We start from the raw sequence: 18185 nt of genomic DNA, 5'->3' as shown, positions 1-18185 counted from the left end.
TATGTAGCCTCTGTCAGATCAGTACTGCATTATGTGCTATATAAAAGTATAGTATAGTGTGCAGGTGTGCTGCCAGATACTTTAGCCCTATGAAGAAATACGATATTGCTGTGTGTGTGTGTGTGTGAGATACAGAGAGAGGGGGAAAGAGAGAAAGAAAGTGAGAGTGAAAGTTGTGACTAAATCATGAGAATGTGGTTAGATGGTTAATATGTGTGTAACCGCGTGTACATTTGCGTTTGTTTAGATGATTCGTGGGTTCAGTGCAGTAGAGTAGAATGTAAGAAGTGGAGAAGGCTGCAGGACTATACAGACCCTTCAACCCTACCCAAAAACTGGACCTGTAGAGAGAACACGGGTATGTGTGCACACACGCACACAAGAAAATTAACACATGCATCTGTGCATCAGCAAGTGCGCTGATCTCAGATTTAGCTCTCATTCCAGGTCTGAGATTACACTGTATCACATATTACTGTATCACATATGGAGAGTGTTGGGGACAACAAGTTAAATAGTAACACGTTACTGTAATTTAATTACTTTATTGGGTAACAAAGTAAGGTAATTACAGTTCAAATTTCAGTAACTACTTACAGTTACTGAATAACTGAAACGTCCATTCCTGCATTACTCACAGTCTCTCCAATAGATTGACTTAGGTTTCCTATTTAATTTTTAAATAGGATTGCCTATTTAAAATATAGATTAGCCTAGATAAATTATTGTTTCATTGTAGAGATGTGCACAGGGAGAGCATGCAGTCTCACTGCACCGCTCTCCCTCAAATGTGTTGGCTTCAGGCCCCCCCAAGGACTGTTCATGCAGACTACAGCTGGCGCGGTGTAGCCTACACAACTTTGTTCAAAATTGATGCATTCAAGTTTAACTCTGCAAAGTTAATAGCCTACTTATCACAACGTTTTCAATTGCAAATGCTACGTAATTTATTCAAATGGCTCTCTACTGAACTACTTGTAATTTTTGGAGGACGAAGAGAAAGCACCCGTTTGATAATTTAGCCAGTAGTTGACAATTACTTTAAAAAAGAATCTGTAGGCCTATTGGCTGTTGGCTATTTAAACTATCTGGCGGTTGTTTTAACAGGTAGGCTACAAGAAAGAGGCTTGGTCAACTGTTTGGCCCATGTTCTGGTTCATAAATGAAGTTGCCCTACCATAACTTCCAAACTCTTCACTGCACTGTAGCCAATTAACTGCATGACAGTTGGCTGTTTATATTTCTCTTTTTTCCCACTTTATACAGCACAAGTAGGCTACACACTTGGCTATGGAACGCACACATTATGTTTGCACAGGAGAGAGAATGAGAATGCACACACGCAGTGATTATATGATTTGTAGGCTATTTGTGGCTTGTTAGTTACCAGCAAACAATGTTTTTGCTAATTCACTAACTCAAGACTTCAAGGCCATTGTATAAAATGTTTTTTTAGCAACAAAAACAGAAAATATGCAGGCAGCAAAGGTAGAGGAGTCATTTCAGATAGAAGAACAAGATATGCATGTCAAAGCGTCAGCGTTAAATGCGTCAATTATAAAAACTTTCAGCGACAGCTGAATCAGTATTCAGAGCATCAGTTTTTTTCTTTGTAGGCTACTATGTCAAAAGCAGCTTTATCTTTTGTTTGCCTTTCTAATATCTTATGTTCACTTTCATGACATATCCTTCTGCAATTATGTAAGCACATCATCTGAAAATTGATTAAAAAAAACAATGCAACTGATTTTAGCTGGTATTCTGTCTACAATGGAGTGGAATGGAAATGTCTAAGTGACTACGGTAGTGTAGTAGAGCCACATTCACAGACAGTTTAAGTGTACTGAGATGTGTGTGTGTGTGTGTGTGTATCTCTCTCTTTCTCGCTTTGTCTCTCGCTCTGTGTGTGTATGTGTGTGTGGGGGGGGGTGTGTATGTATGAGTAGATTTGGCTCGTAGCAGTTGTGATGCCCCAGAGGAAAGTTGGAGTGTGAGTAAGGAGGAGGAGTTCTACTACTGCAGCCTTGTGCCTGGTTCACTGGTGTGGGCCCAGCAGACTGGATACCCCTGGTACAGACACACACACACACTCAGACACATACACAAATGCTAACACAAGCACACACACATACCTGGTCAAATATATGCAGGAGAGGTGATTTTCTTTTTTTTTCTTTTTGTGGTGTGTGCAGGTGGCCAGCCATGATTGAAAGAGATCCGGTCACCAATGACTTCTTACAGTTCAAGACAAAAAAAGATCCCTTTCCTGTAAGGAAGCACCTTAAACTTAAACCAGGGGATCTCAAAGTGGGGTCCACAACCCAAAGCCAAGGGATCCGCAAAATAAGTGACTTTACATTATAAAGTTGTGCTTTATCTTTTAAAATATATATATATTGATAGATGACCCTTTGCTCCATTAAAACAAGCAAATTATGACTATGGCTCAGACCAACATTTAACTCTGATGTGATCATGACAAATCACTTCAATCTGTTATGAATCTCATATCAGTCACAATTGTTAAATTATGAAGGAGGTCCTCGGAAATTTTTCTATTCCACGTTGGTCAGAGAACCCCTGACCTAAACTATTTGGTAAACGGCAAAGTGAACATGACTGAAATGAATTCTCCTGGTAGTGACTGTGAGAAAGCAAATGTAGTGTTCACTAGAGGGCGCTGCTAACCTTCTTACCATAACATCACCAAAAGCAAACGCCCCTCTGTGGTGCAGTCTGTTTGTAGTCATCTGCACTGATCCCCAGTTCAACCTTCCTTTCATAGAAGTGTGGAATGTTAGAGGTAATATAGTAAGCGCACCATGACACAAGTGAAGTTCATTTACATGTGTCTGTGATGATACAATCATTACATAATTATGTCATGCAGGCATGTGTAGTGTCCATGAAGGTAGTAAATATTGTGTGTGACCTCTCTGTGTTATAAGCATACTAAATAGAACATGTAACAAACTGTTGTGTTTTGCGTGTGCAGTGTAAGTGCCATGTGACATATTTGGGGAGCCCAGCGTCTCGTGCATGGGTGCAGCGCTGCAGAATAAGAGACTACAACGACCTTCAAGAGCAGACTGCCCTCAATGTTAGTCTCTTTCTCTCCCCATAATTCATTGATTCTTCTCTCTCTTTCTCTCTCTCTCTCCCTCTCTCATATACACACACACACACACACACTCTTTCCTTTTTCCATGCTAATTTAGAAACAATATGTAGAGAAGTTGTTGAATTGTGTCAGTGCTCTGGCAAAGTGGTGGTATTTATGGGTATTTATGCATGGCCGGTGGTTTTCAGATGGCGAGGCAGCAGGTGTATAAGAGGAAATTGAGGGATGCAATAAAGATGGCTGGACGTGCACAGAAACTCGCTCTACAGGTACAGCGCTCACACATTCAGTACGAAATATACAGAGCATATACAGTACCCTTAATCCCCATCCTCTGTGCTTTCTGCTGATGATCTCTCTATCCTCACTAGAGGGAGCTCTTTATCTTGTAATTGCTCTGAATGTTGCCACTTCACACCAATTACCTAATTTTAATCCCTCCCAAACCCTTTCTACATTTCTATAGTTATGAAATACTTTATGTCATGATGACTATCATACGCTGTAGATAAATGCTCTCTCCCATCTCTGTTCTCCCTCACCTACTGATAACCATTAAAACTGCTGTCTGGACCTCCTCTCTCTTCCTCCTCCCTCTGTCTCTCTCTTACGCTCTCTCTTTCTCTCTCTTTCCCTCTCTCCCTCTCTCTCTCTCTCTCTCTCTGGCTGTCTGAAGTGGGATTTAATTGTCTGTTGCCTCAGTGGAAACTGCAGCTTCAGCCAAACATCTTCCTAAAACCAAAATGGACACACTCACACACACACTTACAACGGCTTCTGTTTCACAGGCATACAAATACACTATGCACTGGCAATTACTAAGTCTGGTAGGTTGGTCAACAAGGTTATCATTAGGGGTGTGCCGATCCGATAATTACCGGTACTGGATCGGATATTGGAAAATGCAAGAAATACGAAGTTATCATTACATTAAGTATACTTGGAAGGACACAGAGAGATGCTGTGTTACACAGAACACAGATGACCAGCATATTCATGTGAACAGTATCTACAATGTGAGTGAGACCTGTCAGAATCAGTCACTGGCAACACTCTAAACTTTTTTGTCTCTAAAGAGATTTTTGTCTCCTGTCATTTAAATGAGTCTGGCCACGACTGTGACTGCACATAACAGTCTAGCCTAGTGGCTAATTATGCCCACCATCATACACATTAGGTACCTGGGCAAAAGTGGCTATGAGCCTATGGGCCCTACTTTCTGACCTGGCGCATGGCGGAAAGCGGATTATTATCCAAGCGCAATGTTTATTCTTATCCTGCACGTCTCTTCTTTTGAGCAACACACCAAGGGGTGTGGCAATTAACGACCTAAGGAGGGGTCTGGCGTGTTGTCTAAAAATCGCTATCATACACTATCTAAAATGCATTACGCCACTGACCAACAGAAACCTGGTCAAAAGTCCATGGCAAGTTGTTTATGTTATTTTAAGGGCGCATTATCAAAAGTGACATGGGTGGGTGCACAACGCATGCTTCTTTCATCCATGAACGCGCACCAGCGCACATCCATGCAAAACATTAAAAATGACACGATTACAATGGGAAACATAATTAGAATATAGATATTCCGAAATACATCTCACAATGAGTAGTTATTCACCGTAATTTGCAAATTGGTAATGACGGATAAAAGTGATTAGGCAAGAGGCGAGAGACAAATATGAAGCACAGCTGAAGATGCACGAGATGTAAGCAACTCCTGCAGGATAAACGTTTTTTATTCAGTCATTCAAACATTATTGGGGTAAGTGTTCCAGGCTATGTTTTCGATGGTAACCCATTGTCAGTCAATAGTAAAAAGTAATTAACTATGTATAACTGTTTTGTCGTTGACTGACACCACGGTGAAGTTAGTTTCACTTTGCCGAGGAGTTTATATATCAAACTAGAAGATGTAATTCCGAGGAATTACCAGTGCATGAAAATGCGAAACATATATTAACATTAAATGCAAAACAAACTTTTATTTGGAAATAGTTGTGGGCAGAGGAAACAGTTGGCGGGAGTCATAGTTGATGACAACTGACAGTTGGAATGGCTGAACAGTTAGTAGTTTACATTTTTTAATTATTTAATAGTGAATTATTGTAGTGAGGACTTTTATTTTGAAACAGTTGTGGGCAGAGGAAACAGTTGAACAGGATCTGTAGTCTTAAAGGAACACGCCACCCAATGTCAGTAGTAATATATGTTCTTACCTTAACTTTCACGAGTTGAGTCATACCTCTCCCGTGTCGGTACGTGCGGCTGGACTGTGTTAGCATGTTGCTATGCAAGCGGGCTTTGACGGTAACTAAGCGTAGAAGTAATCAGAAACATCAACGTTTTCCCGACTTAAATACAGTTGCACTAGTAGTTGATAGAAATGCTACGGCCACGCAACATGAAACGTGGCTATTTTCCAAGCGAATAAACCGGAGAACTACAATGTGTGGCGCAATAGCACTTGGGAGTACTTCGACCTAGCGTAGTAGTATTGTTAACACCTAATTGTAGATCCTATCCACCACAGAGTTTAGAATCCATGCTGGATCGACCCTCCCTCCCCTCTGAGCGACAGAGAGGCACACACACTAGAGATGCGCTGATGGGCTATTATTTCAACCATAACTGTACAGCAGTTTGTTTTAATGTAGGCTATATGTGATGCAGCGCTGCTGACGTGAGGCTAGAAAGCCCTTGCCTGTTCTAGAAAGACTGATCCAATGCAGCAAATATATTAAAAGGCTAAAGTCGTACATTGGCTATGTTGTAGCCTATCCCCAGAATATCAGCAGCAAACTCAGTCTCTGTCTCGCAAAACAGTCTCCAAATAAAACGCACATCGGCCTGTTGCCTATTCTGCCAGCTTGTGACAATATATCGTCCAAAATGCTTGACTGCATTGCATTCTCCACATTTTTAGCTAAATTTTCATGTACCACATCAGCATTTTTGTTCAGTGAATCTTTTGTAAATTGCTTTACAATTACCGTCGGGCCTATAGGCCTATTGCCAGGCTTGCCTCAGCTTCGGTCACGTCCTTTTACAATTTTATCATTGTAATAAAAAACGCAATTTGCCACATAATTTCAACATGCTCCTGGCCTACTAATTAATGCCTATTGTACTTTATTTTTTGCAAAAAGAAAGAAATCCTTGATAAAATAACAAGTCATTCACATTATAGGCTACTTTACACACTGTTATGTCAGGGTGACTGACAAGCCTGTTCTGAAGACTCCCATTCATTTTGACTGCACGAGCGCGTCTTTTTCAGACTGACAGCATTTTATAGCAGGCCATCGGACAAATATGACGCCTCGATAGCCTATTAAAGAAACTCCGACTCCATTCATTCTGAAAGTCCACCCAGGGGCGGAGCTACGTGGTGGCCAGGGGGGGCCACGGCCACCACTGGTCAAAGCTTGGCCACCCTGCTGGCCCCCCCAGCTCCATTCATTGAAAAGTAAAAAAAAAAGATTGCTGCCGTTTTCAACGGTACTTTGAAAGGAAGTGTAGCCTACAGTTCTAATCAAATCGTGAGTAGGCCTAGTGCAGCAGCAGCAGGGGACAATTCAGTCATCTGTTAAAAACACTTGACAGTAGACTACTACTTACTTAACCTCAGTGACAACAGGTGAGTTGATGATGACTTGGAACATTAATGTTAATAAAATGTTAAAATGTGACACGAATCATAGCAAAGTGAGCTGCGTTGGGCTGTTCTTGTTAGGTAGGCTCTGACATTGACGTGTGAGGCTGATCAAAAATAAGCGGATGCCCGCGGTAACGCTGTTACAAACATATTTTGATAATATTCGCGTGAAATGCAAGCATATTAGGCACATATCTCCGGATGGCTCCAATAAAAGTAGGCTAATAGTGTCTAGCCTAGGCTACTTTATAAAAACATAATTTGCTGACTGAGTGTGGTTCTTGCCATAGCTGGTCAGGCAGAGCAGGCTGCTGCGTTGCCTGAGTTCTTTGTTAGCCTACATTGCTCCGGTAATTGCAACGAGATGAAACCTTAACTGCGTGACAGAGCAGAAGTGGGGCTTTCCAACGAGACTAAACACTTGTCTGTGCGATCAAGTATGAAAATACAAAAAATCATGAAATTAAATCAAATTGCATCATATTTAGTTCACCTGCGCACCCACACTCTCGTTTGAATTAGGCTACTCGCGAACCCGTGATCGCATAGATATGGCATATCAGAAGAAAGAGGAGGCACAGGGCTATCCATTGGTACCAAGTATATCAATCCTTCTGGGCTATAAAAACAGACAACGTGACTGAAAAATAACATCATGTACAAAAACCAACGCTGCACAGCCATTACTCTCGTTTGAATTAGGCCCTACTCACGAACCCGTGATCGGATAGATATGCCACACATGTCAGATGAAAGAGGAGACACAGAACTATCATTTGATACCAAGTACATCCTTCTGGGTTATAAAACAGACTAAGTGACATCAAAATAATAACTTCATATAGCTCGACTTACTTACCCCACGTTTTTGTGTGTTGTTGTGGTGGCAAAGCATGTTAATAATCCAACGCTATAATGTGTTTCTCTATGGCATAGCATGTTCATAATCCGGTTTTGAGATCCTAGCAAATTCCTACATGGCATCCAATTCAAGACTCACATTGCATCCCAATTTATTCAACAAAGAAACACCTTTTTCCCTTCACTTTGTTCATGGCTCATTGTTCTTGTTTGTGTATGGCACTTACAATGACCAGGATAAATGCTTCTAACTAAAGGTAGTGAAAAAGCCCTTAAAACAGTCTAGGTTTCTAAGGGTTAATGTCTTAATTCAGAGCCATGTTACTTACAGCCAAGTACTTGGAGTGGATAACAGAAAGAAATATAGTTTTGCCATCAGTATAAGATTAAATATCTGCATACCATATTTGTAGTATTTATTATTGTTCTTTGAGTTAACATCATTTGAATATGACTGATTAAGTAAGGTGCATTATCATAATGTACTTTTTATAGCATTGGCCTATTTATGGAAAATGTGTTGGAGTGGACAACAAACTGTTGAGGTTGTCTGTGAATGGACCTGTGTATCAGTGTTGGCTTTACACAATTTATTGCCATTATTAAAACAGGGTATCCTAATCTTCAAAACTTTTGAGTAGTTTTCAAATTGTAGTTTTGATTCCCAAGTGCCACCCCAATAAAAAGTCTGGACCCAGCTGGCCCCCCCTATAAAATAATCCTGGCTACGCCCCTGAGTCCACCGCACAACGTGCGTGCATGTTCACATTTTTAGTAACAACCGCCAAACTTGCTTGCTTGCCTTATCTAAGTTTTCCGACTATTTTTCGTAGGCCCTATACCTTCTTTTTCCGCTGGATGTTATTGAGTTTGTAGAAGTTTTAGCTCTTACGTTCTGAACATCTCGCACTGCCATCGCCCGATGTCATTTCTGAGTCATATCACTCTCTGTCTCTCTTTTAAATGCCTATTCCCTATAGGCTACAATTATGTGTTTTATATAGGCCTATAGGCTAATATCGAAACAAAATAACCCAGGCAGTCTCATCTAGGATATAACACAGGTTGAAGTCAACGTCAAGTTGGTTCTATTTAGGGAGGTGAATGTGTGTAAACATCTGTAGATGACTCAGAAATGACATCGGAAGACAAGGAGTGAATAGTGGCAGAGGCAAGCCTAAGGCTGCTGACAAGGGCCCGACGCTATTGTAAAGCAATTTACAAAAGATTCACTGAACAAAAATGCTGATGTGGTACATGAAAATTTAGCTAAAAATGTGGAGAATGCAATTCAATCAAGCATTTTGGACGATATATTGTCACAAGCTGGCAGAATAGGCAACAGGCCGATGTGCGTTTTATTTGGAGACTGTTTTGCGAGACAGAGACTGAGTTTGCTGCTGATATTCTGGGGATAGGCTACAACATAGCCAATGTACGACTTTAGCCTTTTAATATATTTGCTGCATTAGATCAGTCTTTCTAGAACAGGCAAGGGCTTTCTAGCCTCACGTCAGCAGCGCTGCATCACCCATATAGCCTACATTAAAACAAACTGCTGTGCAGTTATGGTTGAAATAATAGTTGAAATAATAGCGTGTGTGTAGTGTGTGTGCCTCTCTCTCGCTCAGAGGGGAGGGAGGGTCGATCCAGCATGGATTCTAAACTCTGTGGTGGATAGGATCTACAATTAGGTGTTAACAATACTACTACGCTAGGTCGAAGTACTCCCAAGTGCTATTGCGCCACACATTGTAGTTCTCCGGTTTATTCGCTTGGAAAATCGCCACGTTTCATGTTGCGTGGCCGTAGCATTTCTATCAACTACTAGTGCAACTGTATTTAAGTCGGGAAAACGTGGATGTTTCTGATTACTTCTACGCTTAGTTACCGTCAGAGCCCGCTAGCATAGCAACATGCTAACACAGTCCAGCCGCGCACCAGAGCGTTGGAGTGCACGTACCGACATGGGAGAGGTATGACTCAACTCGTGAAAGTTAAGGTAAGAACATATATTACTACTGACATTGGGTGGCGTGTTCCTTTAAGCGAGCCAGAGAGACATAGAGAGAGTTGGCCTAGTTGAGCAGAAAGCAGTTGATACAGGTGCAATCACTTTGATTAGCCCATTGTGATGTTATAGTGACAATGCAAAGTCTATGGGATAAAATAAGCTTGATTTATGTTAATATCTCAAAAAGTATAAAGTTTACAAAAACGAAAAATATAAAAATATTCCTCAAGTGTCCTTTTCAAGACCTACGTTACGAAGTTTGAACGAAGTTTCTACGTTAAACGGAAGCTGAATTAGACACAGAAATTTGGTGGGAAGAAGAAGACGACTTCAGATAACAGAACAGTGCATTTTCATGCACTGTAATAATAATAATAAGAAGACTTCGGATAACAGAACAGTGCATTTTCATGCACTGTAATAAAAAGACGACTTCGGATAACAGAACAGTACATTTTTCATGCACTGTAATAATAATAATAATAATAATAAGACTTCGGATAACAGAACAGTGCATTTTCATGCACTGTAATAAGTATCAAATAATAAACGAGTGCAAATGTGTTATGCAACTGCGAGTGCAAATGTGTGGCTATACTCTGCTAGGTTTTAATAAAGCATGGTTTAATGGAATAACTGTTACATACGGTCTCGCGTGCAAGCAGATTCCTTCAAATGCGCCGCTGACTATCAAAATAGAGATGCACTTTTTAAAGCTCCGCTGCTCGATGTCATTCTCTTTTTCTTCTTCTTCTTATTTTTACAACACAAACTCACAAAGCATATGAACAGATCTTGGCTTTACATCAAATAATTTGTACATTTAGGTCTACCATTACAACATACAGTATTACTCATGATCTTTGGGAGGTTGTCTTTTTATATTTTTTTCCCGTTCATACATACTTCCACACACACTTTCACACCACACTTGCACGCCACGTGAAAAGTCCTGTGGTTTTAGCAAAGTTTCCCCACAAATACTGTAGAGGGTCTGGGGTGAGCTCTGGCAGCGTGGTTTTGGGAGGAAAGAAAGTTGAGCAGGTCTAGAGATCACTCCACTGTACAGTAGTAGAGCTGTTTTATTTCATGTGGAATACAATGATGCTGTTTATATGTATATATATATATATATATATATATATATATATATATTTATATACAGTGGGGAGAATAAGTATTTGAACCCATGCTAAAGTTGACTAAAAAGAGGAATATAAAATCATCTGTTAGAAATTGATCTTAATGCCTTAAAGGAATTATCCGGAGTAAAATGCACTTTAGATCGATTTCCGGATGATTAGGGGTACATACGTTGAGTTGACATCAAAATTATGTCATTCGGATGTGTTTTGAGAAAGTTCGATTGTACCGTTTTCAGTCACAACTCGTAGCCTGGAAGTGAGCGGGGCATTTCAATTGCGCCGCTACAAAACGCTATTTTTATACCTCTTCTACAGTTCCAAACAACATAACACTTACGTGGTAGTGAGTAGAGGGTCACTAAAGCCAAACCGAAGTATCCCGAGGTCTTTATGTGGTCGAATAGAGAGTCCAGAATGAATTTCATGAAATGAAAGGTGCTCTAAGCGATGCTGGGTAACGTCACTTCTGTTGACTTTCAAACAAAACAGAGAGCTAGCTCGCTACTTCCTCCCCCTCCCTCCCGTGCTGCTCCCGTGCAATTGAAACTCTCCTAAACGCGCATCTCGTCTGTGATTTGCTGGAACAGTTTGTTGTTTTTATGGGCTAGGTTTGGCCAGGTTGTTTTTGTTGCCGTTTTTGGAGCCTGGGCTGTCCACAGAGATCGCGTTTTTTTTACAGTGTATTCAGGACACAGACAGCTAGCGGTTGGTTAGGTGATGTTTGCAGTAAGTGACATAAAATGTTTTAGCCTATAAAACGCGTTGCATCGCTTAGAGCACCTTTAATTAACAAAATTAGTAAAAAAAAAACTTTAAGGACACCAATTTTCTTAGTGAATGAAGAATGTATCGTAAATAAATAAATGTTCTTCCTTAAATTACAGGGGCAATAAGTATTTGACCCCTATGTTAAATTCCCATAGAGGCAGGCAGATTTTTTTTATTTTTAAAGGCCACTTTATGGATCCAGGATACTATGCATCCTGATAAAGTTCCCTTGGCCTTTGGAATTAAAATAGCCCCACATCATCACATACGCTTCACCATACCTAGAGATTGGCATGGAGTGTTTTTCAGTTAGCCCAGTGGTCCCCAAACTTTTTCTTCCGAGGGCCAGCTCACTATGCCTGGCTCTAAGAGAGGGCCAGAGACTCAGAGTATATCAGTAACCATAAATAGCTTAGTGCTGTGAACAACAGCAGTCTACCTTAGTTGAATATTCTATTACATTTAATCATAGGCTATTGCAATTTAATACCATTGTTAGCTGTGTTTATATTGTCATCATGCCATATCAGTGTAAAATGAAATAATACTAATAAAAGTGCATTTGCATTCCCAAAAGTATTAGCAGGGAGTCCCAAAAGTATATTTTATTAAAAATGTGTGAACTCTGAAGTCTGTGTCTTTGCATACACAGCTCAAGTTATGAATATCCTACAAATAATTTAAAGTTCTCAAACTATGAGAATTTTATGAAGTGCTGAAGTGGTCTGAAATGACCACCATTCTAACTTTCAGTCACCTGATGAGAACTTTGTGAACTCTTTGTATGAACATTTGAACGAGTGAATAAAAAATAGAAATAATTATCCCAGAAAGTCCCAGAATTATGACTTGAATAGAAGTTAGTTAGTCATTAACAATTAATTGATAAACTTTTAAAATACTTTGAGCACTGATGCAGTCAGCATAGCCCCTTATACATTGTTTGCAGGTAGGCCTACATTTCATTCCGTTTTCGATGGCAAACGCAAAACAGCGCCAAAACAACCACCAGTGGACAAAAAGGTGCGGGCCGGATGCTATATCCCAATCTGTGAAACAAACTCAGCACACAGTGAGGTGAAGCACACACTAATCCCGACGCAGTGAGCTAGCTGCTACAGCAGCGCTCGGGGAGCAGTGAGGGGTTAGGTGCCTTGCTCAAGGGCACTTCAGCCGTTCCTACTCCTACTCCCTACAACCCTCCAGTTACAAGTCCGAAGCGCTAACCAGTAGGCCACGGCTGCCCGTGTTAGGGCTGTCAATTGATTACAAAATTGTATCTAATTAATTACATACTCTGTGATTAATTAATCTAAAATCGCATGCATCCATTTTTGCTATGAACATATCTTAAAAACAAGTTTGGCAGATGAGTGAATCAATAAAGAGCCAAACCAACATTATAGACTTTAAAGTTCAACGTGTCTCTCTTTTATTATAATTTCCCCTTTGGGTCAGGCATCAGCATAGTGCCTGGTGTCAGATCTTTTGCATGATAAATGCAAATGACTGAAGTTACCACTCACTGTCAATGACATGTGCAGAGTAGGATACCCTAAGACCAAGGTAATGTGTGGAATACCACCTATGATTTATCCTTTTTTTGGCCATTCAAATGTGTAGATTTTTATTCACATAATAACTAGGTTGTTGCCTTTTCTATTTAGTAGGTGGCAGTCCAGGATAAGAAATAGCAGTTCAAGAAAATAAACTAAATAGTAGGAGCAAAGAAATTAAAGCAGCATAGCCTACAAGTGCAAACAATTTATTAAGGGAGTTTGTCGGTTAGTTAGTTAGTCGGTCATAGGGTAGGCTCAGCAAAATGTTAGCAAAGTTAACCCTTAGAACCCGATTGACGCAAAGTGCGTCAAAAAACACACCCTTTCTTCTCTGTTACATTGCTCCGGAACGGTTCATCGCAGCGAGATGAAACCTTTATTGCACGACAGAGCAGAAGTGGGGCTTTCCAACGAGACTACACACTTGTCTGTACGATCAAGTATGAAAATAAAAAAAAATCATGAAATTAAATTAAATTGCATCATATTTACAGTCTATACTTCTCTGCATTCACCTGCACACACATTACTCTAGTTTGAATTACTCGCGAACCCGTGATCGCATCGATATGGCAAGCATATCAGATGAAAGAGGGGGCACAGGGCTATCAATTGGTACCATGTTTATCGATCCTTCTGGCTTATAAAACCAGACGAAGTGACTGCAAAATAATAACGTCATGTACACAAACCAAGCTGCACACTCATTACTCTCGTTTGAATTACTCGCGGACCCGTGATCGCATAGATATGCCACGCATGTCAGATGAAAGAGGAGACTCAGAGCTATCATTTGATACCAAGTACATCCTTCTGGGTTATAAAACAGACGAAGTGACAGCAAAATAATAACTTCATATAGCTGGACTTACCCCACGTTTTTGTCTGTTCTTGTGGCAAAGCATGTTTATAATCCAATGCCATCATGTGTTTCTCTATGGCAAAGCATGTTCATATTCCGGTTTTGAGATCCTAGCAAATTCCTGCATGGCATCCAATTCAAGGCTCACATTGCATCCCAATTTGTTCAACAAATAAACACCTTTTTTGCCTTTACTTTGTTCATGGCAATGCAGTAAAGAGTTTAGAATTATTATGACTGCATACACACAGGCACGCAGGCTAACACGCAACCTCGGGTCAAGTCAGGTCAGATCAGTTCGTGTCACAGATATGGAGCGCAGAAAGGTCATTTTTCATCACTAAATAAAAAATGGCATTTATTTCCGTAAATCACACAGCAAATATTTCTGTAAATTGCTCAGCCCCAGAGTATCCCTCCAACATGGCAATTATATTGCCCGATTCAGGACAGTCTGCCCTACACACACATGAAATGCATGTAGAGCTGTGAGCTTGCTGTGGTGAGATACATGTCGAAATATAAGAATTTTTATAATACACTTTTTATATTTTAATTCTTTAAAAATCAAAATAAAATCAATGCTAGTATCAATACATGATGGCAGATCTGAATAGCCTAAACTCTCCTGAAAAAAACAATATATAATATATGTGTGTGGCACTTACAATGACCAGAATAAATCCTTATGAATAAAGGTAGTGAAAATGCCCTAAAAACAGCTTAGGGTTCTAAGGGTTAACTTTGACAAGGCTGGCGGCTTGCATTATTATCATCAGTGTGCTAACTCGTAGGCCTAACTCCGGATTGTTTTGCATTGCAGTGCTACTTCAGACTTGACGAACTCCTATGGTAGGAAACGGAAATTCCTTACTGCAGAAATAGTAGATTGATGCTCCTGTCAACAGTATTGGTCTGTGCGTTCTGTATAAAACGTAGGCCTAGGCTGAATGTTTCATTCAAAGCAGTGCTTTCTCGTCTGTCTTCTTCAGTCACGATAGCCAGACTGCACTGGGTCATTATTATTTCTGTAATTAATTAATCGAAATTAATGCATTATTTTGACAGCCCTTATATATATATGTATAGATAGAGCGTAGCATATAGAATGTAGAGCTGGTTCCCAACATGACATACTTTAATAGTGTGCATCATACATCACATTGTTGATGTGTACATCAGTTTTTTGTGTTAATGTGTGACTGTAGTGTCACATGATTTGTGTGTTTGTTTATTTGTACAAATGTCTCCGTTTTATTCACCTTTTCTTCTCCCACAGAAACGTTTGAACAGGTTTGGGTTTATGACACGCCGAGCAACAGATGGAGAGAACTTGGAAGAGGATAGTGACATTGAAGGTAAACACACACATACACACACAAGCGTTGTGCATTTTTAAACACTCATTTTGCCACATGAACATGCACATTCACACTCCTCACAGTATTGGTGATGTGCATGTTTGGCTTTGTGTGTAGAAATGTTAGCGTTATTCACAGAATCCAGCGGAAAGGGGAATGAAGGGAGGAAGAGAGGAAACTCTGACTCTGGCAATGAGGTCAGGAATAACATATACACACTCTTGAATTAAAATACCTTAAATGGGAATTCAGGCGATTTTTCACATAGATTGTTCACATAGATCTCCGTTTCTCGAGGTCACCGAGTACTGTCGATACAAAAAGAAACAAACAATCAGTTTTACCTAGCGTTCTACCTAGAGTTGCTGCAGTCAACAGCTAAAGTAGCCAGGCAGCTACAGCGCTACACTCTGGAGGCATGAACATGGGAGCTTGAAAAATGGAGAGCTATGTGAAAAATAGCAAGAATTCCCCTTTTAGAGTTTTGGCCCGCAGTCTCTCAGGCTAGCTGTGTAAAAAAAATGTTCACCTTTGATTTTATTTGCATGACTTTGGTAGGAGGTGGGGCGTCCACAGAAACAGAGGAAACAGACAGAAGGTAAGCATCACAAGCACATGGGCCATTTTCAAAGAAAAGGTTGTATTGTCACAGTCTGCACACTTTCTTTTCATCAGTTCTTCGATTTGCAATGCAATGCGATTGTCTCATTTAATTTAAAGTCTGTACTAAAAGCACCTTTTATTGTAAATGGCCCACTCTTCAATGAGTATTGCCTCTCATAATGGTCTCTATAGGTTCTCTATAGGTTCTTGTCAATAATCATGTATTTGTTTCATTCCCTCTCCAAATTTGCAGACAGAGTAGAGGAACCGAAAGAGGACGTCATAAGAGAATCAGAGATCAAGAGTGAAAAAGAAACCACAGAAGAGGCAGGAAAGACAGAAAATGAAGAGAATAAACAGGAGAAGTGTGAGATGGAGGAGAAGAGTCTGATAAAGAAACCTAGGAAGGGGGCAGATCGATACAGAGACACTGAAAATAAGGAGAATGAGAAAGTGACTGGGGAGAATAAGATGAAGAAGCCAGCAAAAGATAAAAAGGAAAAGGAGAGCATGAAGAAAGGCTTGGAGGAAGAAAAAAAGGACAACCAGAAGAAGGGAGCCAACCTCGCACGCAAGAAAGGGACAATAGGTGAGATGGAAAGTATTGGTAGAAATGTAGCTGAGAAGGCTGTCAAGGAATCAAGGATAGACAAAAGAGTGGAAGGAAGGAAGAGAGGGAGGAAGAGAGAGGTAGTGATGCAAAGTCAGAAAAGGAGTAAGACAATAGATTGAGCAAAAGTTGTTTATATTTTTAAGAGGCACATAAAACCATGCACTATTAGTAAAGTTCTTCGTTGTTTCAGATATTTGCCAATTGGTTTCAATAGAGGCCATGATATCATTTTAGATCCCAAGAGGAAAAGTATGTGTCTCTTCAGGCGCACATGGTAGTAAAATAAATGAACTATAGCTTTTATTTTGAAACTTGTCTTCATGGTCCTCATGCTTCTGTCATTCACATCATTCTCTTGGAAAGTGAAAGTAACCTTTCTTACACATGAGCCAGATAGATGCGAAGATGAGAAGATTGAGAATAGAGTGGGAGAAGAGCAACAGCAGTGCCCAGCCAAACAGTCAGGTAAGAAAGGCTCCTGATTGGTTGTTAAGCGGTGCTCAAAGTCACTCATGTGACCACACAGATCACCAGGCAATACCTTAATGAGCCAATTAACTATTAATTAATTAATCGTTAAGTTAAGTAATAATTTTTGTTTTCTTCTCTCGCTTTCTCTCTGCAGAGATGCAGACTACACCTAGTAAACAAGATGAGGAGAAGACTGAAAGTAAAGAGGGAAAGGTGAAAAAACAACAGCAGTGCCCTGTGAAAGAGTCAGGTAAGAGAGGCTACTAGTTGGTTGTTAAGAGGTGCTCACTGTCATGTGACCTGATGTGACCTTTGACCTTGTCATGTCTCTCTTTTTCTCACAGGTGACCAGGCAGTACCTGATAGTGCTGTGGAAACCAGTCCTGATACAGTCTCTGGTTGCCAGGAGGAAGAAAGGGATGAGGAAAAGGAAACAGAGAGAGAGGATACAGAACAGATGCAGGAAGAAGTGGATGGAGAGGAAAAATCAGAGGGAGGTACTCTAGTGGAGGTCGAGGAAAGCATTAAGAAATTGAGGGAAGAGGAGAAGAAAGATGGAGAGAAGGGAGCAAAGGATGAGGAAGTAGCGGGAAAAGAGAAGGCAGAGGAGAGACAGGAGCCAGAGAAGTGTATGGTTGAGGGTCTGGGGTTGAGTGATGATGATGATGGTGTTGATTTCCTGGACACGGATCTGGACATTATGGGCTGCAAGGATGACCTGATGAAGAGACTCGCTTGTGCTGAAGAAGAGGAGGAGGAGGATTTCTCCACCATACTCTTTGAAGAGTAGAGGTGACTAACCATACACACCACACTTATGTGCCATACAGACTTCACAAACCTAAAATGTACCTCTCTCCGATAGATATATAGATCTCTGATTGCTCATTTTTGCTCCCCTCACTTCTCCACTATCTCTACTCTCTCTCCTCATTTGTCTTTTGGGGTCTCACGCTCCTTATAGATGTGAGTGTCTTCTTTCTTTTACTCTAGTTACACCAGCCACCCTTAATCTTCAGGGATTTTCAAGCACTTGTTCATGTTCATGTTCATTTATCTCCATTTACAATTATTTACTGAAATATTGCAATGATTTGTTCGCATTATTTATTTGAAATACATTTTAACTACACACTGTTGTCTGTTGGT

The 18185-nt window shown here is 40.3% G+C and overlaps 1 protein-coding gene across 1 annotated transcript in view; it reads left to right on the top strand.

Moving 5' to 3' along the window:
* LOC143127806 (uncharacterized) overlaps positions 1–18185 on the top strand; it is a 23050-nt gene extending 4865 nt beyond the window's left edge. The window contains exons 6-17 of the mRNA XM_076289519.1: positions 248–358; positions 1947–2070; positions 2193–2268; positions 2996–3100; positions 3310–3390; positions 15268–15346; positions 15467–15546; positions 15908–15947; positions 16206–16541; positions 16959–17030; positions 17191–17286; positions 17381–18185. Coding sequence (XP_076145634.1) covers positions 248–358; positions 1947–2070; positions 2193–2268; positions 2996–3100; positions 3310–3390; positions 15268–15346; positions 15467–15546; positions 15908–15947; positions 16206–16541; positions 16959–17030; positions 17191–17286; positions 17381–17826 — 1646 coding nt within the window. The 3' untranslated portion in view covers positions 17827–18185. The remainder of the gene's footprint in view (positions 1–247; positions 359–1946; positions 2071–2192; positions 2269–2995; positions 3101–3309; positions 3391–15267; positions 15347–15466; positions 15547–15907; positions 15948–16205; positions 16542–16958; positions 17031–17190; positions 17287–17380) is intronic.

Source organism: Alosa pseudoharengus, unplaced genomic scaffold, assembly GCF_046254945.1.
Source record: "Alosa pseudoharengus isolate Yale_2024_CS ecotype anadromous, Long Island Sound unplaced genomic scaffold, YU_APseudo_1.1 YU_APseudo_1.1_scf_17, whole genome shotgun sequence".
NCBI classification, from domain to species: domain Eukaryota; kingdom Metazoa; phylum Chordata; class Actinopteri; order Clupeiformes; family Clupeidae; genus Alosa; species Alosa pseudoharengus.
This window is presented reverse-complemented; position numbering and strand designations above follow the sequence as displayed.